Here is a 21,336-nt window from a genome sequence, read left to right as displayed (position 1 = left end):
CCTCCTGAACACCTTTGAGGATGAAGAACCTCTTGATGTTCCCTTTTACTGTTTCCCACCAGTCCGCTGGGGACTCAAAGAGGGGCTTCACGGTTCTCCAACCTGCGTAGTCCCTGTTGAGCTCCTCCAATGTTTCACGGGGTTAAGAGCTTTGTGTTCAGCTTCCACGTTCCCTTACCAGCCCACTGCTCGTCCTGTAGGTGACAGTCGGCCAGCAGGAGGCAGTGGTCAGAGAAAAACACCGGCTTCTCATCAGTGGTTCTGACCGAGAGTGTTCGGGACACCAACAGGTAATCTATCCTTGAGCGGATAGGCCCGTCTGCCCGTGACCAGGTGTATCTACACTGCGCTCCGTCTGCAGGGGTGCTGAAGACGTCGTGCAGCTTGGCATCTTTTACCGTGTCCATCAGGGCTCTGGACGTGGCGTCCAGTTTACTGTCTCCCCCACCGGATCGTCCATCTGCATCAATGATACAGTTGAAGTCTCCAGCCAGGATGACCGGCCTGGACGTAGCCAGCAACAGTGGAATCTGCTGCAGGACAGCCAACTGTTCACTCTTACCCGTTGGGGCGTACACATTAATCAGTCTCAGGGGAGCGTTTCTATACATGACATCAGCGACGAGGAGGCACCCGCCCACCACCTCCTTAACCTCGGAGATGGTGAAGTTGCCTCCTCGCAACAGGATACCCAGGCCAGAGGCGCGGTTATCGTTGCCCCCCGACCAAACTGACGGCCCATGGGCCCATAAGCTCGACCATCTCCTGTAGCTGCTGAGGTGCGGTATCCCACACTCCTGCAGGAACAGGACGTCGGCTTTAACGTTGGCTAGGAAGGCCATCGTAGAAACACATCGCGTAGCCGATTTGATGCTACGTACATTGATGCTGGCAATTCTTAGCCCCATTTTAACAGTTTACGAGGTTACAAGTGTCCATTTGCTGCTGGTCTTGCCTCTCTGGGGTAGCTGTGTGCATCCCCATGGTGACGGCAAACCCAGGGCTGAGGTAGCTGTCCGGCTCCACGCTGGAGCCATTTCCCTGCTCTGGTGTCTTCGGGTCGGGCCTAGGGTCCGCATGGTCCAGTTCTCTGTCTGACAGCAGGGCTGTCACAGGACCGCTGCTCCCAGTTACCTGGAGCTGTGGGCCGGTGGCTACCTCTTGGTTCTCACCGGGTGGCGGGAGGCCTTTACCCATCCCCTCAGAGGGATCGTCTTTCCCTGTTTGGGTGGTGCTGCCCTCCTTTATCCCCGTGGCACTCTGTCTCTTCCTCTGGTGACAACCCTCTTTGCGCCCGTCCTCACCGTCGGAAGAGCTGCCTGTATCCTCATCGTGTAGGTGTCGCTTCCCTCTTTGCTGGGTGGCTTTGGGGGCCTTGTAAGGTTTCCTCTTCCTGCTTTTGACTGTAATCCATATTAGCCATATTGGTGGTCTGGTTGGCTGTCCACCATCTGCAGTTGGTAACACTTGCCATCATCATTGATTTGGTCTGTTTAAAAACTGCCCACAGATGGGAGCAGGTGGGCAAAATCCCCCTCAGGCATATCCCCTCTGATCCTATGCCCACAGCTAAATAAAAACCTCGTTGCTTGTGTGGGCGATTGAGTTGGTCTGATAATCACATACCTAGGTTTAACCAGTGTTGACAGCACTCAGATGTATGTAAATAACATCAGAAGTGCACTAATGCACTTCATATAAAGATTGGTTGTTGTGATTATACTTTTGACTGGGTAAGTGAACTACTGGAACACTTGAAAAAAGTCTTCACACCCCACTGCACTTTCAAAATAAGTGATGTGGATAAAGCTTACACTTATCCTGACAAAGCTCCTTTTAGCTGTTTCAACATTTGCTTGATCTTATTTGCATATGAGCAAATTTTGTACGTAAAGCCTTTCTCATGGAAACCAGAAGTTAAAAAAAAATAATTCTTTGGAATAAGGCATTCTGTAGCTATAGTAATGTAACATTTCTTTCCAAGAGACAGTTTTGGCATTCTCACCACTTTCAGTCTTTAGCTTTCATTTGACCTTGTTTTTCTTGAAGTAATTTGAAAGGTAAAATCTGAAGTTGTGATATGCCATTCCTTTAAATAAGATTCTAATGAAGGAGCAGTGTTCTGAAAGCTAGTGCTTCCATATGAACCTGTTGGACTATAGCCTGGCGTTTTGTGACTTTTAACTTTTTAAAAAAAGGCAGGAATAACTACATGCCCACCTTGCACATGCCTTTTATCTTTTACCCATTGCCTTTTATTCAAAATCAGCTCCTAGATTTGTCATGGTAACATTTATGGGAATTAACCTGCTTTTCTGATACAAGTCTCCATTTTTGTCAATAGAGGAGTGGAGCTTGTATCTGACAATATTTTTCACACTTGGATACCAACTAAAATCTTCATCAAGAAAGTCAAGTGAAACATTTTTTTCAGTTTATCTTTCTTTCTTAGTTGTAGATCATCAATCATTTCCTGTAAAACAATCTAATAATGCTAGAAGCTAAACAAACTATCCTAAATCTGCAGTATGCACATAAGCTGTACCACCGGGTGCATCTTAATGCATATTTATTATGTTTAGTGAGGCTTCTTTCTACACGTAAGGAGTGCTATGTAAATGTAAGTTTTGTTACAAAGTATAAATGGGATACTATTGTTCTAAATATTCTGTTACTCTGAAAGATGTTTGTAAGGAATCTTGGAGATGTGGTGTTTCAACACTTTAACTAGTATTTACAGGGCAAGGCAAATAAGAGTGGAGAATAGTGAAGAGGGAAGGAGGAGTTAAGAGGTTAAAAGTCTGAGTGGAGGGGAATAGAGACAGGAGAAAGAACATTGACCCTATGATAAGTGAGAGGAGACATAGTGAAGGGCAATGGTTGGAGAAGGGGGCTGGAGAGGAATAGGTGGTGGTGAGCTGCCTTCTTGAGCTACTGCAGTCCTCAGGCTGTGGGGCATCCACTGTGCCGTTAGATAGGGAGTTCCAGACTCTCGGCCCAGTAACAGTGAAGGAATGGTGATTTAGTTTCATGTCAATATGATGTGCCATTTGGATGGGTGGTGTTCCCTTGCCTTAGCCGTCCTTTCTCTTCCAGCCGGGAGAGTTTATGGGTTTGGAGGGTGCTGTCACAGGAACCAGGGTGAGTTGTTACTGCGTATATGGTGCACACCGCTATCACTGTGCATGGTGGAGAGAATGAATATTGAGGGTATAAGCTGGAGTGTCAGTCTAGTTGGCTGCTTTATGATGGATGGTGTCAAGCTGCTTGAGTGTAGTTGGAGGAGCATCCATCGAGGCAAGTGGAGATTATTCCATCTCACTCTTGACTTATGTCTTGTGAATGGTGGAGAGCCTATATGAAATCAGAAGTCAAGTCACTCACTGCAGAATTCACAGCCTCTGATCTGTTCTTGTGGTCATGATATTTTTTATGACTGATTCAATTCAATTTCTGATCAGTGATAACCCCCAGGATGTTGATGGAAGGTGATTCAGGGACAATAATTACATTAAGTACCAAGTGGCAATGGTTGGACATCCTTTTATCATTTGTGTGGCACATAATATACTCGTTGCTTTCTGACAAGGTCAGGAGTCACACAATGGTAGGTTATAGTCCAACAGGTTTATTTGAAATCACAAGCTTTCGGAGCAATGCTCCTTCATCAGGTGAAGTGAGAGAGGGTACACCGACACAGAGTTCATAAGCAGAGATATCAAGGGATCATACAATTGGTTTTAGTGAGCAAACCTAAAATGGCTGATGGAGAACTCTGTTAGAAAGGAAATGTAAGTTCCAATTGATTAAGATGCAAATCCAGAATCTGTTGCAAGTCACTGTCCCAAAATCATTAAAGGTTTAATCAGTGTCTGCCTAATTTCCCACCTTCAATCAGGCAGAGATACACAATGTCAGGCACTGTATTGTAGGTGTGAGGCCTTCAGAGTCTTCTGAATTTTAAATCAGGCTGATCTTGTTCTGAAAGCAGGCATTTGTAAAATGCCACACTCACTGACTGTGACTACAAATTATGTATTTGCAAATAAATCCACATTTTGGATGAAATTATTCACCTCATAGATTTAGATGTGTGTGTTTGTGTGTGTGTGTGTGAGAGAGAGAGAGATTTGCAAATAAATCCACATTTTGGATGAAATTATTCACCTCATAGATTTAGATGTGTGTGTGTTTGTGTGTGTGAGAGAGAGAGAGAGAGAGAGTGTTTGTGTGTGTGTGTCATTGAGAGAAGGTGTGTGTGTGTATGTGTACACACACAACAGACTACCAGATAGAGTTGTGCCATTGTAGAAGCATAGCGCATGATAAACCCTTTAAAAGCAAGGTGCATATGCAACCATATTTAGTGGGAGAGCTATTCATAAAGACGGAGTTGTCAAAATGCTGCTCTGTTGGTGGTAAAGGCTGGATTGGCATTACTTTCTTCATGTAATTTTTAGGATTACGAAAAGAATTGCTAATCTAACTACCAACTTGATAGGTTGCACTACTATTTCCATTTTATACTGCTGGATCAGTTTTAACATGGTAAATTCTGATTTGTAAATTGGGGAGCCCGCATACTTTAGTTTCCCAGTGTTCTGACTATTTCGATATGAATGTTGCTACTGCATTTCGATTAGTTTCTTCAAGAGCAGTTTATTCCGCTAGTTTAGGAAGTAGGTAACTAGGACATGAGACAAAACCACAGAATTTGGATGGCTTCTACAGAGAAAGATTATGCAGATGTTTACTCTTCATTCTTTTCAAAGTTAGGATTCAGCAGTACAGAAAACAGGATGTGGTAGTCCTGAGCATTTCTTGGTACTGATGATGAAACCACCCAGAAGTGTGATTGGACTTAATTGAACTGAATTGAAATTATTGTCATGTGTAAGGAGGCACAGTGAAAAGCTTTGTCTTGCGAGCAGTACGGGCAGATCACAGAGTTAAGTAGATAGATAAGTAAATCATAGGTAAACAACAGCAAAAACAAAAACACAGATACAGGCAAATGTTAACAGTTTGTGAGTCCATTCAGTATTCTACTAACAGTAGGGAAGAAATTATTCCAAAGCTGGCTGGTGTGTGTGTGTGTGTGTGTGCGCTTCTGTACCTTTTCCCCAATGATAGAGGTTGTAGAAAAAACAGGGTGGGATGGATCTTTGAGAATGTTGGCGGCCTTTCCTTGACAGCGGGCATAGTAGATGGATTCTATAGATGGGAGGTTGACCTTTGTGATTGTCTGGGCTGTGCGAGCAGTACGGGCAGATCACAGAGTTAAGTAGATAGATAAGTAAATCATAGGTAAACAACGGCAAAAACAAAAACACAGATACAGGCAAATGTTAACAGTTTGTGAGTCCATTCAGTGTTCTACTAACAGTAGGGAAGAAATTATTCCAAAGCTGGCTGGTGTGTGTGCGCTTCTGTACCTTTTCCCCAATGATAGAGGTTGTAGAAAAAACAGGGTGGGATGGATCTTTGAGAATGTTGGCGGCCTTTCCTTGACAGCGGGCATAGTAGATGGATTCTATAGATGGGAGGTTGACCTTTGTGATTGTCTGGGCCGAGTCCACTACTCTCTGTAACGTCTCTGATTTTGAATGGTACAGTTTCCATACCAGGTAGTGCTATATCCAGACAGAATCCTCTCGATGGCACACCTATAAAAGTTGGCAAGGGTACTCGCTGTCATGCCAAATTTCTTCAGCTAACTGAGGAAGAAGATACGTTGTTGTGCCTTTGTAACCATTGCGTCCACATGAAGAGTCCAAGAAAGCTTCTTGTGGATGACCTCTCCCAGGAGCTTGACACTCTCCACCCATTCCACCTCTGTGCTGTTAATGTGTAGGGGGGGCATGAGTAACATCCCGCCGAAAGTCAATTATGAGTTCCTTGGTTTTGCTGGCATTGAGAGCTAGCTTGTTCTCAGAGTGCCATTTTTCTAGTTTTTCCACCTCCTGTCTGTAGTCTGCTTCGTTGCCATCTGAGATTCGACCAACTATGGTGGTGTCATCAGCGAATTTGTAAATGGCATTAGTCTGGTATTTGGCAACGCAGTTATGGGCATACAATGAGTACATTCAGAGGCTGAGTACGCACCTCTGAGGGGCTCCAGTGTTGAGTGTTGGTGAGGATGAAATATTGACCCCAATCTTCACTGATTGTGGCCTGTGGGCCAGAAAACTGAGGATCCAGTTGCAGAGAGTCAGGCATAGTCCGAGATCACTAAGTTTAGTAATCAGTCTCGAGGGATAATAGTATTGAAGGTTGAACTGTAGTCAATGAGTAGGATTCTTACGTAGCTGTTCTTGGTGTCAGGATGTTCTAAGGAGGAGTGAAGGGCAAGTGATATGGTATCTGATGTAAATCTGTTGGTCTGATAGGCAAAATGGAGAGGGTGAAGAGTAGTGGGGAGGCTGGAGTTGAATAATGCCATGACCAGCCTTTCAAAACACTTCATGACCACCGAAGTTAGGGTCACTGGGCGGTAGTCATTGAGACATGCTGCATGAGCCTTCTTAGGCACAGGGATGATGTTGGCCCTCTTGAAACAGGCAGGGACAGTGGCCTGCTGCAGGAAGAGGTTGAAGATGTTTGTGATGATTTCTGCTAGTTGATCTGCGCATATTCTGAGTGTATGACCTGGTACTCCATCTGTTCCCATCGCTTTCCTTGGATTCACACGAAGGAAAACTGATCTGACCTCTGATACAGTGACTGTTGGGATAGGTTCATCAGGACTTATCGGAATAGGTGTTATCTCTCCACCGAAATTCTGCTCAAAGCGAGCATAGAAGATGTTGAGATGATCTGGGAGGGATATGTCATCGTCTGCTATCTTGCACTGTCTCTTTTTAGGTATCCCTTTGGCATAGTGCACTGTTGCAGTAAGATGTAGCCTAATGTAAGTGAAGAATCTGAGCAGAGGCACTGGGTTAAGGATGCTGTTCTGCCAACTCATCTCCTGTACAAAGAAAGGTGGATCAATTATGAAATAGCAAAAAAAAATTATGCACCAGGAACAGAACTTTGTAATACTTCCATAGTAATAACACCACACCTATTATTGTTTTCTTGGCTGCCATCCAATTTTAGTGCAATGGAGTAGGTGAATGGGGTGAGAGGCCTTTCGACTATGTCCGATATTTAAAATGCAACTGGAGCTATTCTCCTACATATCCCAAGGCGGTTCTCATTGCTTGCTCAGTCGCATGCAGAAGTGGGCAGGTTTTGATATTTCTGGTCTTTCTGAAAATCTGCTTTGCAGAAATCACTATTCAATATGAAACATTCACTGGGCAGCAATGTTTACCCAGAGTTGGAGGAGGGTTAAAGATACTCATTTAGAGCAGTCTAAGCAGATGAGAATCAAATCTAGGAAATTTGGAGAATATTGCTGCTTACTCTCTACTGTATTACTTAACACAATAGATGGGTCACCTTTTCTTGCTGCAGCTATCACTAATTGATACGGAACTTGATTTCCAGTTAATCAGAAACAGTAATGCATGACATGTGGTAAGTGCAGTTGCTTAGCACGAGTGGGTGACTTTGGACTGATGGTTTTCAATGTTCTTCACTGCTGCAATATTTCTCACCTTGTATCTGGGTCTATTGGATTAATTTATGGAATTGATTGTTCTGATTAGTAAGAAACACCATTATCTTTGTAATATGTTATTAAAGGATGTTTCGAGGTGAATTTAGAGTCATAGAGATGTACAGCCCGGAAACAGACCCTTCGGTCCAACTCACCCATGCTGACCAATTATCCCAAACTAATCTAGTCCCATTTGCCGCCTTGGTCCATATCCCTCCAAACCCTTCCTATTCATATACCCAATCAGATACCTTTTAAATGTTGCAATTGTACAAGCCTCCACCACTTCCTCTGGCAGCTCATTCCATACACGCACCACCCTCTGTGTGAAAAAGTTGCCCTTTAGGTCTCTTTTATGTCTTTCCCCTCTCATCCTAAACCTATGCCCTCTAGTTCTGGACACCCCCACCACAGGGAAAAGACTTTGTTTATTTATCCTATCCATGCCCCTCATGATTTTATAAACCTCTATGAGGTCACCCCTCAGCATTCGACGCTCCAGGGAAAACACCCCCAGCCTATTTAGCCTCTCCCTACAACTCAGATCCTCCGACCCTGGCAACATCCTTGTAAATTTTTTCTGAACCCTTTCAAGTTTCCCAACATCTTTCCAAAAGTGGCCTAGCCAATGTCCTGTCTAACCACAACATGACTTCCTAATGTCAATACTCAGTACTCTGACCAATAAAGGAAAGCATACCAAACACCTTCTTCACTATCCTATCTACCTGCGGGCTCTACTTTCAAGGAGCTATGAACCTGCACTCCAAGGTCTCTTTGTTCAGCAACCCTCCCTAGGACCTTACCATTAAGTATATAATCCTGCTAAGATTTGCTTTCCCAAAATGCAGCACCTCACATTTATCTAAATTAAACTCCATCTGCCACTCCTCAGCCCATTTGCCCATCTGTTAAGGAGATGGCTGTATTTGACCTGTCACACACTGCAGAGGGCATATTTCCCACATGTTAGAGTTGCAGTGCTTGTGTTAATGATATAACACACATACTATGATATACTATGTTTGATATACTATGTCTCATTTCAAATAATAGGCTTTTTCTAACTCCATTGCATTTATTATGCTTAATATTGAACTATAGCCTTTAAGTAATGTTTGGAACCTCAATGCAGATAATTTTTTTTACATTAGATTACTTTACAGTGTGGAAACAGGCCCTTCGGCCCAACAAGTCCACACCGACCCGCCGAAGCGTAACCCACCCATACCCCTACATTTACCCCTTACCTAACACTATGGGCAATTTAGCATGGCCAATTCACCTGACCTGCACATCTTTGGACTGTGGGAGGAAACCGGAGCACCCGGAGGAAACCCACGCAGACACGGGGAGAACGTGCAAACTCCACACAGTCAGTCGCCTGAGGCGGGAATTGAACCCGGGTCTCTGGCGCTGCGAGGCAGCAGTGCTAACCACTGTGCCACCGTGCCGCCCACGCTCCTGTTAAGGAGATGGCTGTATTTGACCTGTCACACACTGCAGAGGGCATATTTCCCACATGATAGAGTTGCAGTGCTTGTGTTAATGATATAACACACATACTATGATATACTATGTTTGATATACTATGTCTCATTTCAAATAATAGGCTTTTTCTAACTCCATTGCATTTATTATGCTTAATATTGAACTATAGCCTTTAAGTAATGTTTGGAACCTCAATGCAGATAAATTGAGAAGCAGCTCAGATCCTGACCATAGGGATCCCAGGTGTAGTGGACAGTGAGCAGGAAATCAACCACCCTCACTCTCAGGCTCACCTGCGCAGAACTCAGGGTGGTTATAAACAGGGCATATTGAGGGAACAAACAGCAGCAGAAAGACTCTCCCTTCTTGGTCTCACTTGTCTTCAGTGCAGAGTATGGGGAATTATACCTTTACTCTGACTGTAGTGAAAATGTATCAAAGGAGTCATGTCATCGTGTTGTCAGATCACATCGAATTGGAGCCTTGGTCTGCAGCACCTAGATAAGATGTCCTATTTTTATCATCCTCTGATATAGTTACATGCACAAAAATCTGTTTCTTTTCATTCACTTGAATGTAAATCTCACTACACCCAGAACCCAAACAACAAGAGTAGCCCAGAAGGTGTTGCCTGGTTATTGACAGGGCTTGAGTGAGCAAATACACATTTGGTCTCAAGCTGTCTCTTTATCTTGATTACACAGTTCCCTGCTCCTCTGTAGAGGGCGCTGCAGTACAAAACTCTCAAATCTATGGGAAGGTCTGATGTAAAAGTCCCAGAAACAGGTGAATTGGCTCTGCAGTCCATATCAGCCTTTATTGTTTATTCAAGCTTTCCTCAACTAGCTATATTAGCTTAACACTTTATTTCTTTCTCCCTCAAATGATTATCTAGCTTCTCCATAAATATGCCTATACCATTCACATCTCCTACTCCCTGTGGTAATTGTGTTCCACGTTCTCAGCACATTTTGGGTAAAGACATTTTTTCAGAAATTCCTATTAGTTTAATCAGCAAATATCTTACATTGATGCCTTGAGCTTCTTCAAAAGTGGAAATACCCACTTTTTATCTACACAATCAAATTTCATAATTTTGTTGACATCTAATAGGCTGCCCCTCAGCCTTTTTTCAAGGGAAAGCGAATCAAAGCCATTCATGTTTTTTGAAAAATGTCCTTTGTTCATAACATTTGTAAAGATACATTACATAATTTTTCAAACTTAACATTCTATAAAGTGCAATGCAGATTATTTTCCTTCAATGCAGTGCAAGAGCACCTCACTTGTTATGACAGATTATATTTACACCGCATATTCACATTTCATGTTCAGTATTCTTTGGTACATTCTTTCTGTTTGGAGTGTTACATTTACACAGGTATACTATTGGATTGCAGTGGACATGTGGCCTTGACCTCTGCTGTAACCTGCTTTCACTTTGGTTTCTAGCAGACATTAAACACACTGCACGAGGTCCCCACTTTACGTTGCTGTGCTGATGTTTTGTCTTAACGTATTTTATTTTCAGGACCTATTTCTACAAATAAGATGTCCACTTTTGTTTTAGCATCATTTCAGTTATTGTCCATATTCACTTTATCATAATCCTCAGTATGAATGTCGTACACACATCATTGCATGTCATGTCCCTAGTGCGGCCAGCTCCCTACCTTATCCATGGAACCCCACATTTCCCATGGCTCATCTACCTAGCTTACATATCCCTAGACGCATTGGACAATTTAGCATGGCCAATCTGCTTAACCTGCACATGTTTGGACTGTGGGAGGAAATCAGAGAACCCAGAGGAAATCCACGCAGACATGGGAGAGAACATGCAACTCCACACAGACAGTCACCTGAGGATGGAATCAAACTCTGTCCCTGGCACTGTAAGGCAGCAGTGCTAACCACTGAGCCACCGAGATGCTCATCATCACATGTTCCTTGTTCTTAATTATGCATCATTATACATCAGAGTCATGACAAGTAATATTAATCCTGATGGGAGAAAGTTGTTTGCAGTCAAGGCAATGTTGATGTTTTAAAACAAAAATTTTGAGGAGTAAGACCTGTACAGTATCCAAACAAGATTTTTTATTTGCAAATGAGAAACCAAAGTTGCTCCTCTTTGTATTAAGGACTATTCATTGATGCAAACTTCTGAAGTTTCAAAAATGCCTGTTATGGGTGAGACACAGAAGGCATAGAGTTTATGGGGTATTTGCTTCTGTACAACATATGGTTAAAATTGCTTTTCCTCCACTCGATCTATTGCATTGGTACCCATGATCTGGGGAACACGCAGGATATGGATTGTGGTTCCTCAGTGTGTCATCTTACTCAAGTACTGGGGGTCAGTTACTCAGTTGGCTGGATGGCAGGCTTACAATGCAGCATGATATCAACAGCATGAGTTCAATTCCTGCATCGATAGAGCTTACTATGAAGGACACTTCTTCTCAACCTCTGCCCTCACGTGGTGACTCTCAGGTTAAATCCACCATTGTCTTTCTCTCTCTCTCTAATGAGATAGCTATGGTGACTTTACCATCTGCCTCACTACCTGGTGTGAGTGGCCTTCTGCAAGCAGTGATGGAGTATTTTGATAATTGACCTGCTATAGTTGAATGGCATGGAAGCATGCAGAGCTATGGCAGGTGGGTTATGAGGTTGGCCTATTTAATTCATATGTGAAGGTGAGATGTAGTGTCAGAATATACAAGCTGTGTTGATTATCAGGAATTGCTGGATTAATTTCCCAAAGGCAGGAATTATGTCAACAGAGTGTTGTTGCCAGTTTAGCCTCACACCATTCTGTGATAGATGAAATCTTCTAATACATTTGCAACCATGAATTTTCATTAGTGGAAAATCTTTTATTTAATTAGGTTCTACCTCCAAGTTAATAGCAATGACACATCAGAATCTCATGCAACCCAGTTCACCACTCAAATTTGTGCAGTATTTTCTAAGGTGAGCACTTGTCTGTCTTGAACTCTGTGGCACAAGAGGCGGGGTTGGGGGCAGAATGTGTGGCAAGTTTTGCTTTTAGTTCAGAGTAGGCAAATGAGAGAAGGGACAGAGGACAGAGGAGTGTGTTCAGGTGCTGGCAGGAGGAGGGACGTCCCAGGTGTGGTGGTTGTGTGTGGGGTGATTACTTCCAGACAGGGATGGTAAGATGAATGAGGGACCTAATCAGTGAGTCTGTTGCTGTCAATGTAAGGGCTGTTTGGTTCACATTGAGGGCACTGTGTGGTAGATGGAATAGTCATTGGGGGTGGGGGGGGTGGGTGGGAGTTAGATTCACCAGTGAGGAGATCCAGCTTTGGGTATTCATACTTCGCATAACATGGGCTGCAAGGGCGTCTGATACAACTGAGGATGATAATTGTCATTGTTAGAGTAGACATTTGAATAGATGTGGCTGTAGACACAGGGGAGATAGATGGAATGTCAATGGAACTTGTGGCAAGTCAAACGTAGTGAGTGGAAAGAGGTTCAAGTGTCACTGAGGAAAGGCAAAAGGCTATATGATGTGGGTCTATGATAATGGGTGCAGGAATGAGGATGAAGAGAGGGCATAAGCTGCAGCAGCAGGAAATGTTAGAGTGACATACAAAAATGTCACGTCTCCAACCGGAACCTCAACTGAAATGAGAGAAGGACATTTGATGTGTTGTTCTGGGTGTGAAAAAAACCACCAAACTGACTCTCTGATCATTATTTCTATGGATGAGAACCCCGGGCAAGCATGCTTTCAATACTATGTCTCCCCTCTTTAACACATTGCAGCCATGGGTCTCATTTACTCAATATTCCTGCATCCTTGTGAGCAGCAGAGGATGAGATGATGAAGAGCTCTTGCCTATTAACAGCAGAGATTGCAATGGCAACCGCAGGTATCACTAGAACAGGAGGCAGGGCTGGATGCAGTCATCCAGTGTAGATCTTTTTTTAAGAAGGACATAATCCTGTCAACACATCCTGAGGACAAGAACAAATTATCTCCAGAGATGTCGAAGAGATGATGCCATAGATGACTGATTCTATTCTGGCAGTATTAACTGAGCAATGTCAGATTGTCCATCAAGACCTGCTGCCACATGGATTTGGGAGAACCCCATGCCAGTGTCTCTTAAGATCACTGCACAACTTAATTCCTACCTCTAGTGGTGGTTTCTGCTGTAGGCAGGTGACTTCTTACAGGCTATCACACATTGGCACATAAAGGAGGTGACTGATGCCCTATTTTGTTGAGGTAAGTGCATCATCCATGTTTCCATTGAGGAAGACAGCTAGGCAGCAGTGTCAGCCGTGTTCAGTCCTACTGCTTGGTTCCTTGAGTGAAAGAGATTATCAATTACACTCCTGTGGCCCTTAAGATCTTCTCAGAAACAACAGCTGTTTTTGTGATTCACAAAGTCCTTCACTCCTTGAATGTCGAACTGGCACAACTTGATGGACTTAGGTTTCTCACAGTCAATCAATCAACAGATGGAGATGGTGGCATAGTTCTAATAGCACTGGACTAGTCATTCAGGTGCCCAGCTTTGTTTTGGAAGCACATGCTGAAATCCCTCCCAGGTGGCTGCTGAAATTTAAATTTGGTAATTAAATCTGAAATGTAAAATTAATCTCATCCATGGTCAACATGACATCAATGATTGGTTGGTGTAGAAACACATTTGATTCACAAATGTCCTGTTAAGAAAAAGCGGTCTACTGCTTTTACCTGGTCTGGTCCATATGTGGCTTCAGGCCCACACATTAAGTGACTATAAACTGCCTTCTGAAATGGGATAGCAAGCCACACAGTTTCAAAAGCAAAACTGGAATGAGCAACAAATTTTGTCCTTGCTATCAACACTTCATATTCCATGGAATAATAGAGGAAAATAGTCAATTCATGTATTCTTAAGAAAGGTGCTATTAGCATTAGATTATTTTACAATTATACACTCTTGAAAAATGACAAGGTCCCAGAGGAAGTTTGTATTGGTTCTGGATATTTTGCCTGCCCCATTTCAAACGTTTACTTCATCAGAGGCAATATAAATGCAATGAGAAAGTATCTCCTGGAGAAAATGAGTCATTAAAGTCCAACAGTTACATTTGGGAGTAAGGGATCATTTGTCTTTGAATTCTTTATCTGTTATTTTAGCTTATTGATGTTGAATGGGAAATTGGTTACAGAGTGGAGTGGCATATAAACATGTCAAATGTTCCTCCTTTGTTCTTGTCAATAAGTAATATTGGACTGACCAAGCAGTGTAACTGGAAGAAGAAAGTGATTTCATCAAACTTACAAAATACCTTTTAGTAATGCAGAAGGCCCAGCTGCCTCATGTCTTTTTGCTTCACATCTTTGGTCTTTTCTTCCCCTCAGTGATTTGAACTAAACAGCAGCCTTCTCGTGGATTGTATATAAAGGTTGAATTATGGAATTATTTGTAGTTAAGTATGAAAAAATCTTGAGCTGCTTAATTGACCATTAATTTACAAAATGTTACTTTTATGTTGTTCCTTAATTAACACAAAAGATTTTCAGACATTGTAGCACTGAGTCTTGAACTGACTATAATTTCATTCATTTATCATAATAATCATATATATTCTGATTTTTGTAGTTTTGATGTAAAAGTTCACTACCAAAAAGGACTATTTAAGTCCACAAACTTCGAGTAATGGGATGATAAACCAGACATGAATAAAACAGTGGCCAAAATCTATTCCTTAGACAACAACAGCAAAACAAATTACCTAGTAATTTACTTCATTTGCTTTCTGCAAATTCACAAGTGCACTTGCATCAATGACAATAATGAATACATTGATTAAAACTTATAAACATGCAATTTAAAGAATGTTATATCCATTTGGAATCACTCTGTTGATTATGAATGTTTAATCTAAATATCATCAGCTAAACAGATGTTTATGTGATCAAAGATTTTATTTGTATGTTATTTCACTGAAGGCCAGACTTTGCATGAATCTGAGAAAGTTGCCTTCCCATTTGGATGAGAGCGCAGACACTTTCTTTCCGCGGTGCTATCTATTTTCTGAAATGGAAGATGAACGTACTCTCTGCAGTGAGTATGAGATTCCCATCCATTTAGAACAATATAAGAAAAAACTATCATCGGCTGAATTAGAAATGATTGCATGTAGAGGTGATAGAAAGAAAAATCACAACATGTCTGGGAGTCAGCTTTCATCTTGCTTCCCTCACGCCTAATGAAATCTGGTGTGCTAAATTTCATCACAGAATTTTTCCTCTTACTTCTCTGAAGGAACACTGCAAATGCACTTCATTGAAGGAAATGTTCATAGATTTAGGCCTTTGAGTTTTCTAATTGCTCTCAGTGTGTTATCCAATTGGTCAACAATTCAGTGAATTTTTACCACAGTTCCTGCTGTTTCATTTCCCTCTCAGAGACTCTGTTAATGGGCATCTAAAGAACTGAGCAAATTCAGTTTGGCAAACTTGAAAATCATTCGAAAGTAAATGCTGAAACATCCCTCCAAACTGACTCCACCAAAGTAATGCATGGTCAGAGTCAGTGCAGAATTTTGCTTGGCTATTATGTATTCACTCCACTGTTGGAACTTTATGAACACTTGTTAGAGAGAGAGGCACACTGTGGCAGCTGGTGTTATCTATATGAGAAATAAAAAATATGACTTTATAAGGAGGCCAAAAATCTCGACAAAATTTCTTTCAAATCTTCAGTATGGTGGTTTTTGTTCAGTCTACAGTCCAAGCATGAACACACAATAGACTTGCATTTGCCCAATGACAGACTATTATAAAAAGGTTTTATTTGGAGATTTGTTCAAAATTAATATTCCTTTTGATTCTATATCCACTTGTGACATACTATGGTAAATCTTTGCACATTATTATAACCTTTACTTCAACTGTACTCCCCAACCCATCACAACCACATCCCTCCATCTGGATTGCTTTTGAATATGACTATGACCTTCCTTTCCCCTTAGAGTCATAGAGTCATGGAGATATACAGCATGGAAACAGACCCTTTGGTCCAACTCATCCATACCGACCAGATATCCTAAATTAATCTAGTCCCATTTGCCAGCATTTGGCCCATGTCCATCTAAACCCTTCCTATTCATGAATTTTGTGAATGCTTTTGTTCTGCATTTGTTCCTAACTTTTTATCATGATAAAGTTTGGTAAGAACCTGAGGCATAATGAAAAAATTGTTGATCTTTGGTTAAAGTTTAACACATTCACAGGAAAACACCTAAATGTGAAGCACCTTCCTGTTCTTTTGTCTGAATTATACAATTAGCAAAATCTTCCTACCTCTTAAGACAAACTGCAGTATAATGGTAAATGAGTGTGCTCATGATGTTGTAAATGATGATGCTTTTTTTGATATGAAGAGAGAGACATGTGACTAAGGTTCAAAGCAGAGCAGAAGGGAGAAACTGTACTGGACGGCTGTTTTCAGTATAATGTACATCTTAATGAAAATAAAGAATTTTACAGGAGTGAGAGCGAGGGAGAATAACTCTATGTTATAAAATTAGGGAAGTCTTGCTAAAACTGTAAGAGCCACAAGTTAGACCACTCCAGGAATACTGTGAACAGTTTTGATTCCCTTAATAAAGGAGGCAGCTCACAGAAGGTTCACAAGGTTGATCCCAGGCCTGCAGAGATTTTCTTATAGAGAAAGGCTGCATAGTTTAGGCTTGAACTTGTTGAAGTTTAGAGAAAAATGAGACAGCCTTACTGAAACATTAAAGATTTTTCAGGGATTTGACAGGGTAGATGCAAAAATTGTTGATTTTTTCTGTTCTTGAGGGAGAGTCGAGAACCAAAGGGCATAATCTCCAAGTGAGGGGTCATCCAGTTATGACACAAATGAGGAGAAATTCCTTCTCTCAGCTTGTAGTGAATCTGTGGCATTTCTTAAAGGGTGGATCATTAAGTGTATCCAAGGCTCAGATAGACATGTTTTGATCAATAAGGGAATCAAGGGTTGTGGGTTAAGTAGATTTGAGTTTTATAAGCTTAGCATGACCTCACTGAATGCCAGTTCAGACTTAATGGGCTGAGTTGCCTACTTCTGCCCTCCTGTCTTATGGTGTTTAGGTTAAACTAGAGATGCAAAGACCTTCGAATACTAGCAGCCTACCTTCAAAAAGTACAATACAGACGCCCAATGCTCAAGTCAACCCGGGCTGGATTGAATCAGTGAAAGGAAAGACATGCAGGCGTAAATCTATCGGAGAAACACAATCAATGGTTTTCTTAATTCACTTCTGGGATTTTGGCATTGCTGCCATTTATTGCCCATCACTATATAGAGCAGCCCAAATTATAGTCACAGGGGTGTACTCTCAATGCACAGTATTATTGGAGGGAAATTTCCAGAGCCTTCAACATTTCTAAGATTAATTTGTTTGATATCAGCCACAAAGTTGATCACTGAGTCTTTATGACTTAGTAGGAATTGGAGGTCACTTTTGTTTATGGATAGCAATCCAAATTTATCAACTATCAATAAACTAAGTACTGTCACACAATGTGACAAAGAAGTAAAAATGATTTAACAAACCCATCACTGCTTTCTTCAAAAACTTCCAGCATAGGGTCAATAGGCTGAGGAGTGGCAGGTGGAGTTTAATTCAGATAATGTGAGATGCTGCGTTTTGGAAAGGCAAATTGGAGCAGGACTTATACATTTAATGGTAAGGTCTTGGGGAGTGTTGGTGAACAAAGAGACCTTGGGGTGCAGGTTCATAACTCCTTGAAAGTGGAGTTGCAGGTAGATAGGATAGTGAAGAAGGCATTTAGTATGCTTTCCTTTATTGGTCAGAGCACTAAGTATAGGAGTTGGGAGGTCATGTTGCGGCTGTACATGACATTGGTTAAGCAACTTTTGGAAAATTGTGTGCAATTCTGGTCTCCCCCCCCACTCCCCCCCCCCCTCTCCTATTGGAAGGAGGTATTGAAAATTGAAAAGATTGACAAGGATGTTGCCAGGGTTGGAGGGTTTGAGCTACAGGGAGAGGCTGAATAAGCTGGGGCTGTTTTCCCTGGAGTGTTGGAGGCTGAGGGGTGACCTTATAGATGTTTATAAAATCATGCAGGGCATGGATAGGATAGATAGTTAAGGTCTTTTCCCTGGGGTGGGGGGAATATAGAACTAGAGGGTTTAGGATGAGAGACAAAAAATTTGAAAGGGATCTAAAGGTCATATTTTTCACTCAGAGGGTGCTGCACGTATGGAATGAACTGCCAGAGGAAGTGGTGGAGGCTGGTGCAATTACAACATTTAAAAGGCATCTGGATGAATATATGAATAGGAAGGGTTTAGAGGAATATGGGCCAAGTGCTGGCAGATAGGTTGTGATATCTGGTTGGTATGGATGATTTGGACTGGACCGAAGGGTCTATTTCTATGCTCGACATTTCTGTGATATAACTCTATAAATTTACTGAAACAGTTAATGAGAAGTAGAGAATACACATTTGTTTTACTGTGTTTACAAATAATTCCAGTCTAAAAACAGATAATGTTGCTTTCAGATGACTTCAGGCTTACTGGTGCAATCAGCATATTGAAATGGGTAATTTACAATTCTGCAAATGCTCCGCAAAGTTCAAGCACTGAACAAGGTCAGATGAATACAAATGATACTGAAGGACCTAAAGCAACCTTGGTAACAGGTAAAATGCACTGTTTCTTTATCTGTTCAGATTCAGTAAAGAGTTCATTTTTTGATATCCTACATAACCTTGTCAATCAATAATCAGTTTCACATACCCATGATTACATTCAATGTCCTAGTCTCTTTTTGGCTCTTTGTGGAAGGAAATTGTAAAGACTAACAATTAGGAAATCTTTCCTCCTCTCCATTTTAACTATTGTAAAGTTCTGCCCCCTAGTTCTAGATACAACCTTAAGAGGAAATATTCTCCAAGCATGTACCATACATCTCCACAAAATCTTAAAGTTCAATAAGATCATTTCTCATTCTTCTCAGCCCAATGAGTGCAGACAAACCTACTCAACCATTCTTCATAATACAATTCTTTCTTCCACGGGAATCAGGCTAGTGAACTTTCTTTGAACTGTGTCTAATAAAAGTGCACACCTCCTTAAGTAAGGAGACCACAACTCTTCATAGTACTTCATGTGTTGTTTCAGCAATTCAATAGCAGCAGCAAGACTTTTCTACTTTTTTTTACCTAGTCCCCCTTACAATAAACACCAAGTGCTAAAAATTGCAAGAAATCTTTCATGGAGGGTTTGTCTCCCTGAGACCTAGTGGATTTTTTCATGCCCTCATCCGAAACCTGGCTCATTAACGACACATCAAGCCTCTGCAGTGCCCCTCTTGTCCAATGCTAGCTTGATTATCCCACTTGCTGTAAATGGAAGTATTGACTACTGCCAGAATACCTTAGGATCACTGCCAATGTGATAATTAAAAGGACACTGTGCACCAGATCAAGGGTTGGCAGTCCCGAAATGCCTTGCATTGAAAAAGACATTCACCCAGACATGGCAGTCCAAAGGAAATCAGGACTATTTACCTTCCTAATTACTCATTACACCTGCATGCTAACATTTTGTATGTAGACACCGGATGCTTCAGCATTCAGCATTCTCTCTCTTTTAAATAAATTCCGTTTTTCTGTTATTCTTGTCAAAGTGGACAACCTCAAATCTTCCTGCGTACTACCCATTTTCTTTGCCCACTCACAACCTTCTATATTTATATCCCTTGGCAGATTCTTTGTACTCTCCTTACAAGTTCTGGAGAAGAATCATATCAGATTGGAAACATGAATTCTGTTTCTCTCTCCACAGATCTTGCCAGACCTGCTGAGTTTCACCAGCACTTTCGATTTCAAGTATCTACTGTATTTTGCTTCTATAAGAAAATGGTTTATATTAAGTTATATTGAAATTCATCCAAAATCACAGATTGAAAGCAAACTTTTATCAGGGAACACAAGGGCCTCAGGGTCAGGCCTCTTATGTGCCACACATGAGGGGCTAGGTTAGACCCCAGGCAAGGAAGGTGTTTAGAGAACAGACTCGGGGGCACAATTGCCAATCCTTGTTCCTTTGTTACAGAACTCAGACCTGCTGTGTGCATCTCACTATGACAATATTACTGTTTTTATCCTCCCTGAATCCCTCTCTGTCCCCCTCTCTAAATACCCAAATGGCATGTTGGCTCAATTGGTTGGCACGGTAGTTCAGTGGTTTAGCACTGCTGCCTCACAGTGCCAGCAAATCCAGCCTTGGTCAACTGGCTGGGTGGAATTTGCACATTCTCCTCATGTATGTGTGGGGTTCCTCTGGATGTCCAGGGAGAGACTAGTTAGGTAGATTAGACACGGGAATGCAGGGCTTTAGGGATAGGGTAGTGGGGTGAATTTGGATGGGATGCTTTTCAGATGATAGGTATGGACTTGATGGGCCAAATGTGCTGCTTCCACAGTGTAGGGATTCTAAGATTCTATGAACCCAATGCATGATCATTCTCTTGACCAAGCTGTCTCCTCTTGTCTGCGTATTCCACTGGTTTGAGTTTAATGCTCTTTATACACAACCTTTAGAATCTTTCGTTTCAAATTGTATACAAGATTTCATGATTGCAATACCCAACCCTATTGTTAATTCCAAAATAATCAGCCACAGTACATTCTACTTTATGGAATATTTATTTGCCCTTTCTCAGATTCTAGAAAGCCCAACAAAACAACATGTCAGTTATCCACCGCACTCATCGAAACTGCTATCAAAGTGTGTGAAGAGTTTTTGCAAACTCTGATGCGTGCTGGAAAATATTTTGAAGTGAACATCTCACCAATACTTAGCCAAAAGGATTGGGCAAATCTAATTGAACAACATTACTCCCTCATTCGGTAAGTAAGCACAAGCTGTAATAATTATTTGAATTGTATAGACATTTTCTCAGCTTGCACTGGTGTGATGGATGAATGGTCTGTTAATACGGTAATTATTTACCTGGTAAAGAAGGGAACAAGAACTGGTCACCTTTCCACAAAGCTTTATACATATTTCCTAGTCCAGTATAAATAGAGGTCATTATACTCTTTATAGACTAGTCCCTTTCCTGTGGGAAACTGGTTCTTAATTTATACTCTCGTTAGACATCATCTGCTCCTAATCCCAACAGTAACATGCACCTATCAACACTCACTTACCTCAGCATTT

At 41.6% G+C, this 21,336-nt stretch overlaps 1 protein-coding gene across 6 annotated transcripts in view; it reads left to right on the top strand.

Moving 5' to 3' along the window:
* LOC122561499 (protein monoglycylase TTLL8-like) overlaps positions 1-21,336 on the top strand; it is an 82,949-nt gene that overhangs the window by 41,098 nt on the left and 20,515 nt on the right. For all 6 annotated transcript variants that reach the window (XM_043713243.1, XM_043713248.1, XM_043713244.1 and 3 more), the window contains 3 exons: positions 15,081-15,195; positions 18,669-18,809; positions 20,837-21,023. In XM_043713243.1, the coding sequence (XP_043569178.1) occupies positions 15,081-15,195; positions 18,669-18,809; positions 20,837-21,023 (443 nt within the window). The remainder of the gene's footprint in view (positions 1-15,080; positions 15,196-18,668; positions 18,810-20,836; positions 21,024-21,336) is intronic.

The sequence above is a fragment of the Chiloscyllium plagiosum genome, chromosome 23 (assembly GCF_004010195.1).
Source record: "Chiloscyllium plagiosum isolate BGI_BamShark_2017 chromosome 23, ASM401019v2, whole genome shotgun sequence".
Classification (NCBI taxonomy): domain Eukaryota; kingdom Metazoa; phylum Chordata; class Chondrichthyes; order Orectolobiformes; family Hemiscylliidae; genus Chiloscyllium; species Chiloscyllium plagiosum.
The sequence above is the reverse complement of the archived record's forward strand: the minus strand, read 5'-3'. Positions and strand labels throughout refer to the sequence as shown.